Genomic DNA, 7,345 nt, shown 5'->3' on the forward strand with positions numbered 1-7,345 from the left:
TCTAAACTCACGCCCACTATCCTCAGGACATCTTCAAAGGTCTCTAACTTCTACTGTAGCCGTCCTATTATTTGAAGGGCCCTTTCTCTGCCTGGTCTCACAATTTATAGACGGCTGCCGTTTTCTGCTGCTCAGACGATGCTGTCTTTCCATTCGCAGTCTGGTGAGATTCAACTGTTCTACCTCTCGCAGGTAGGTCACTCGGTACTCCATCAGCATGCGTATATATGCAAGACTTTCTTCCATTCCTACAGCGGAGAATGACACCATGCCGTCTTCATCTGGTATCCAGTCCTGGCGATCACGTGGACTGCTTACTTTCATCACACCAGACTTCTTTACCATCATTTGCATGGCTTGACCATTTCTCCCAATGAGCTTTCTTAGCAGAGCATGAGGCACCCGGATGACTTCTTCCCACAGACTTTGCGCTTTTCTCATAAGCTCCAGTTGTCTAATGGCTTGTTCTGTCTTCAACCAGACAAACCGCTTCGTGCGAATACATCGCCAGTGTATGTCACTTAGGATAGCCACCCTCTTCACTGTGACTTCGGTCGTGGATAGGACCACCAGCTATTTAGCTTCTGAGGTCGAATACACCTTACAGGCTCCCACGGCCTTCTTAAACTCTTCATGCACTGACTCTCTGGTGCATTCTTCTCTCAAATCTTTGGGTACATCTATGAGGCACTTATACTGAGACGTTTCTGTCTCACCAGTGGTCTCCAAATAATCCTCTGGCTCAGGTTTCAGGGATAACTGACTTTCAGCTTCTTCACCCTGTGTGCTTCCCCTGAGCTGACTCACAGCAAAAATTCTCGTCTTGACCACTTTCATTTCATACTTATCTTCTTCGATAGACTCCTCCATCTTGTAGATTCTATCCTTAAGGCATGTCTCTGCCCTGTGGAGATCATCACAGAACGTCTGCAGCTCCTTCCCCTGAGCTTCCAGTCCTGGGATCTTTCTGCGAAGATGATCATTCTCATCCCGGGTGTCCTGTAGAGTGGTCTCAATCACTCGGCGCATGTGCTCTGCATCCGCCTTATCATCCTCTAGTTTTTCCTTAACCTTGAGGAGATCCTCATAGTCTCTCTTAATTTGTTTCAGATCTTTACTGAGTTCACCATACTCCTTCTTGGATTCACACAGCTCCCGGTTGAACTGTTCGCGCAGTCGTGCTAGGTTTTGATCACGTCGAGACACTTCATCCTGCAGCGCCTCTTTTAAGGCAGATAGCTCTAATTGTACCAGGGAGAAACGATCCTTCATCTAGCACAGCTCCTCTTCAAACTCCGCTTTTCAAGCTCCAACTAAAAAACCTCCTCTTTATTTTTCTGGAACTTTTCCTTCCATTTGTTGATTTCCTCGCTGCTTTCCTCCAGTTCTCGCTGCAAGTTCCTCACAACCTGATTTATTTTCTGCTGTTCAGACTCCAGGCTCAGCTGGTCTGAGGACACGTTCTCCATGTTTTTCTTTAGTTGCTGCACGTCACTCTGATACTGCTGCCTGACAAGCTCCAGCTCTTGGTCAGGATTGACCACCTACTCCTTCAGGGCTGTTGGTTCCTGATACTTCTGTCTCAGTAGATCATCCTTCTTGTAACTAATCTGCAGAACTGCATCCAACTCTTCCTCCTTATCTTCATTGTTGTCTGATACTGTACCGGAGGTTGCTACTGGCAACATCACATCCTCTTCCCTCCTGATCTCAGGAGGATCCACATTCGAAATAAAGGCACAAAACATTGCATTTTCTTTATTTGCCCTTTCAGCAAAGTCTACAGGAGCAACCTTTTTGTGGCCCTTGCGCCGTCGATGACGAGAGGGGACTTTCTCACCTCATCTAGCTCCTCCTGACTGAACTCTCTTTCTACTTTCGTAGTGTCACCGTCAGCTATGGGGTCTGTGTCACTCCCCATGGTGTTGTGGACCAACAAGTCACCTCCCGCTTTGACGTCAACCCCTTCTACTGGAGCTACCCCGTTATCAACGGTCAAATTGTTATTTTTAGGCAGTACCAACCCACAACCAGTAACCAATTTTGGTTTTCTATACTCCACGCTCTTTTGAAACTCTGCCCCCTTTTTAGACTCCGCCCCTTTTGGACACCCACACCTGTAGGGGGATTTTTACAATAAAAACCAGCAATAGTCTTAGGACCCAGTTCACAACATCTCTTACTACCTCCCTGGGCACTCTGGGATAGTGCCGGTGCCACAGGAGAACTCAAGACATGGTCCGCAACAGCCATTCTGTAAAGGGCCAACAGCTCCTGCCCTTCCTGTACCAAGAACTGTTGTCGTTTCTCAAATGCCCGTTGTGAGTCCTGTTGTCGTTTCTCAAATACTAGCTGTTGTTTCTCACATGCCTGCTGCTGCGATTTTAACAGGCACTTTAATCGTTCAACAGCTTCAGTCTCATCTGCTGCTCCCTTCACAGCCCTCTTTATCTGCTCCTGCATTTCTTCAGGAACCTCTATTTTGCTGAAGAGCGTTTGCAGCTGGACATCTAACCACTTCTCCCTTCCGTCTGGGGATACTGCTCCATTCATAGCCATCGCAGTACACTGTTCACACTAGACACTTCACACCGCTCTCCCCCGGAAAAATTTTGTGGCCCACCAAGCCACAGGAAACCAGGTTTGAGTGCGACGACAATTTTCGTAACCCCGCCGAGTTACAGCCAGATGCTTTAATCTTCGTGACCCCGCCGAGCCACAGCAAACCAGGTTTGAGTGCGATGACAATTTTCGTAACCCCGCCGAGTTACAGCCAGATGCTTTAATCTAAGTGACCCCGCCGAGCTACAGCAAGATGCTTGTATCCACATTCGTCGTCCTGTGCCATTACCCCTAGCAACCAGGCTGCAGTTGCCCGCATTCTCCAACCACATGTAAGGTAGCTCTATTCATCACGCTGGGGGTACTCACTTCACCGGATTAATTAAAGCACACATGCAACGTTTTCCAGTAACATGTAGTCCAGCAGTTTATTACACATCATAAACCGCACATAACATAGTCCATCTCAGTGGCTCGCAGGAATGTTACACATGTATCCTAGAGCCTTTTCAGTGGCAGCTATGCCCGCTTGGCTTCAAATACAGACTTCAGCAAGGTACAGCAATAATATTCACTTATAGCGCCGATTTACCTTTGCCGGGTCTCAGCTGCTTCTGTCAGCTGGGTTCTGCCACCGCTGTGACTTTAAGGCTTCCCAGATGTGGCCTCCGGGCCACGTGCCTTCCAAGGCTACTGGTTTCTCAAACACAGGGATCCAGCCTCTGCCTTCCAGGCTTCACCAGGCCTCTCTCTCTCTGTTTCAAACACCACCAGGATTTATATATCCTTTTGTGCACACAGGACCTGTGATGATGTCACAGTCATGTGATCAGTCACCTGAGGGGGAGGTAAATGGTCAGCCAGAACACACCCCCTGGACATTTTAGCAATGCAGCAAGCCGCTGCATTACACAAGACATACCTAAGTCTTTGCGCTGAGATTCTATTGTTGGATAGTGATTTGTTTTGTGATTAGTGCTCACACTTCTTGCATAGCTGTTGGACAAATGCTTGTTGGGCGAACAGTTACCTCCCTCAACTTCACCATGCATGTAATTTTGGTTTTGAATCAAGTCTCTACCAGACATCTCTGGTGGCTTATTTTCCATGAGAACAAAATATTAGGAAATTCAATATATTCTATTTATACACGTTAGAAGTATAGTCCATTCTGCCCAAATTGCAGAGTTTGGGGGATTTTCCTCCAATGTAGTTGGGGGCGTCAGGTATTAATAGGAAATTTGCTACATGTTTTGCAATTTATATTGAAATTTTAATTTAGAAATGTTTAGAAATTTAAAAATGTAATACCAGATTTTTTTCTTGGCAGAAGACTATGCTAGAAGCTCAGAAGGACATCTGATATCTTCAGATGATCGTGGCATGATAGAAGATGTGCATGAAATGAATTTATTCCTTCCAGCTATACTTTCAACCCTTCAAAGCAAAGATTTGTCATCTGATCATTTTCAACAAGTCCTATCTACTAATTCATTACATACTGTTAAACAAGATAATCATCACCAAAGCAGTGTTGAAAATGAAAAAATGTACAAAGAAGAAAGACCATTTTCATGTTCAGAATGTGGCAGTTGTTTTAAAATTAAATCAAATCTTGTGAAACATGAGAGAATTCACACTGGGGAGAGGCCATTTCCATGTTCAGAATGTAGCAAATTTTTTTCCCAGCATTCAGTTCTTGTTAGGCATCAGAGAATTCACACAGGGGAGAAGCCGTTTTCATGTTCAGAATGTGGAAAATGTTTTGGCCAAAAATCACATCTTACTGCGCATCAGAGAATTCACACAGGGGAGAAGCCATTTCCATGTTCATAATGTGGCAGATGTTTTGGCTACAAATCACACCTTACTGTGCATCAGAGAATTCACACCGGGGAGAAGCCATTTTCATGTTCAGAATGTGGAAAATGTTTTCATCAGAATTCAGTTCTTGTTAGGCATCAGAGAATTCACACCGGGTAGAAGCCATTTTCATGTTCAGAATGTGGAAAATATTTTGGCCAAAAATCACATCTTATTGCGCATCTGAGAATTCACACAGGGGAGAAGCCATTTTCATGTTCAGAATGTGGGAAATGTTTTAGCCATAAACCATGTCTTATTGCGCATCAGAGAATTCACTTAGGGGAGAAGCCATTTTCATGTTAGAATGTGACAGATGTTTTACTAATAAAGCAAATCTTGTTATACATGAGAGAATTCACACTGGGGAAAGGCAATTTCCATGTTCAGAATGTGGGAAGTCTTTCAATTGGAGATCATATCGTGTTAATCATAAAAAGACTCACACAAATGAGAAGCAATTTTCATGTTTAGATTGTTGGAAATGTTTTAAACGGAAATCTTCCCTTGTTTCTCATCAGAGACTTCACATAACTGAACGTAGGAAACATTTTAGTGTAAATTTTCTTTTCTTGTACATCAAAGAACTCACCGATTGAAGAAGTCATTTTCTTGTTCACATTGCATTTAAAAAAAAGCATTGTTCAGAAATCAAATCTTATTGGGAATCAAAAACCTCATACAGGGGAGAAACCATTTTCATGCTCCAAGTAAATATTCAAAGAAATCAGATCTTGTTAAAAACCAAACAGGGAAAAATGTTATTTTAATGTACTATGTGCAGTAAATGGTTTAACCAAATATATATTTTTAACTCATTTCCTTTAAAAATGGTACAAGAAAAAATACAACATTGCATTAAAGTCCATAGGTCATCAAAATATGTACTAATGGGTGAGGACACCTATTTCGGCAGAGTTTGGTTTATCTAACATCTATACAGTGGCTTTAAAAACTGTCCATTTCTAACTTAAAATTCTGCTTCTTGTGAAAAATGGCCACTAACCTTTGACCATTATCAAAATTGGGCTGGCATCAATGGCACAAAAGCCTTAACCTCTTTAAAAGGAAGCAGACTCAAAAGATACCAGCAGCTCCTGTGTTCCTGGTGAAGCCTTGGAAACGTTGGAAGATGATTAGCGAAAACCACTTTTCAGCAACTCTCTATACAGCGTCTCATATCCATCACTGCCTACCGGACTGCACCATCATCCACAATGTATCTGTACTCTGCACACCCATATACATTAACTCTTGATCGCAATGCAAGTCTTATTAAGTGGGGAAATGTGATTTGAATATTTGTGAAATGTTTTCTTTAGGCAGTTGTTTTTGTATGTTTTATTAGAATGGCATCAGATGAAAGTTCCAGAATCATCTGCTTTATCCACTGTATCCTCGTTTCCTTATTTTTTTTAATCCAGGCCGGCTAATCCAAAGAGGAGCCGCTGATTCTGGCAAGTAAAAGGCAGTTTTCAAGGCTCCCATCCAAAGACCACAAAATACTGACCTGGCCCTTGAACCTTATTAGCTCATCTCAACTCTTAGTCAAAATGGCCACAAATTGTTGAGCAGTACATTCATGGCCAAACATTTTTAGACTGACAAATTTTGTTTTTTACAATATTTCTGCTTCATTCTTTTTATCGTTATTTAAGTACATTTATAACAATTTCAGGTTTTTTACCTTTTATTAACAAATACATTTAAGTTTATGTAATGACTCAATATTTACAGTGTTGACCCTTATTTTTCAGACTTCTTCAAATTTTTTTCACAGAGTCTGAGTCAAATCTTGACTGATGGTAATTTATTCTTGTCTAATCACTGCTTGGAGTTAATCACAATCTCTGTGTTTTTGTTTGTCCACCCGCTTTTTGAGGACTGACCACAGTTTTTCAATGGGATTGAGATCGGGAGTAGCTTTTGGCCATGGACCCATATTGGCAATGTCTTGTTCAATGCTCCACTTTTGCCTTGCCATCATACTGGAAAAAGCATTGTTCATCACCAAATTGCTTATTGGATGGTTGGGAGAAGTTGCTCTTGGAGGATGTTTAGATGCATTCTTTATTCATGGCAGTGTTCTTGGCAAATTGTGAGTGAGGCCACTCCATGAATGAAAAGCCCCCACACATGAATGGTCTCAGGAAGCTTTTTTGGTTGACATGACACAGGACTTATGGTAGAGCTCAACTTTTCTTTTTCAGACAACCATTCTTTCGGATGGCTTCATTATGGGCGACAGTGCAGCAGTTTGGGTTCTTATTCTGGGAGTAGGAGTGCCGTTCACGCAGGGAGCTTATTCCTGAATTGGTCTTCTAATTAACTGCCTTTTATGAGCCTTTGGGTGAGGTGAGGCTCATACTATTTTAAACATCTAGCTGCCTGTAGTGGCCAGTTATAAGTTCCCTTACTCAAATTCACATGTGTTTTTTTGCCACTGCCCGGCTTATTGATTTCTATTTCTGACCTTGGCCTGTGTTTAGACCCATTGGCCCCTGCTTAAGTCCATATACTTGTACAAGGTTTAAATGGTGAAGGGCCCCTGAGGTCTTCTAGATGGAGTGGCTAGCACGAAGCCTGTCTGTGTAAACCTTATTAAGAGTTGCCAGGATACCAAATACAGACCCCCGTCACGGCGGACAATTCAGGGCACTGTGCATCATCATTTTTTACTAAATGGATATGACTGTGGTGCTCCAGTATAGCCCAATATGCAACACAAGCACCAAGAATTTTATCATCTCTGCTAATTCGATGGTGGCTCCCCAGTGAGGGGTTTTAGGTAACATAAATGTATAAGTTAATCTGGATCAGTACATCACTGCATTCCAAAAACCGTAATGTCAATTAGTTAATGAACAAAGTTGCATGAGGGCTTATTTTTGGGGGTGACAAGTTCAGGTTAGTTATGTGG

The 7,345-nt window shown here is 42.6% G+C and overlaps 1 protein-coding gene across 1 annotated transcript in view; it reads left to right on the forward strand.

Annotated features, from left to right (window-relative positions):
• The window catches only part of LOC141271928 (oocyte zinc finger protein XlCOF8.4-like), a 55,888-nt gene extending 51,490 nt beyond the window's left edge, over positions 1 to 4,398 (forward strand). Inside the window, exon 7 of the mRNA XM_073682176.1 lies at positions 3,893 to 4,398. Within this exon, the coding sequence (XP_073538277.1) occupies positions 3,893 to 4,398 (506 nt within the window). The remainder of the gene's footprint in view (positions 1 to 3,892) is intronic.
• Positions 4,399 to 7,345: the final 2,947 nt, after the last annotated feature.

The sequence above is a fragment of the Phyllobates terribilis genome, unplaced genomic scaffold (assembly GCF_046119375.1).
Source record: "Phyllobates terribilis strain yellow unplaced genomic scaffold, ASM4611937v1 Scaffold_5__5_contigs__length_657084704, whole genome shotgun sequence".
Taxonomy (NCBI): Eukaryota; Metazoa; Chordata; class Amphibia; order Anura; family Dendrobatidae; genus Phyllobates; species Phyllobates terribilis.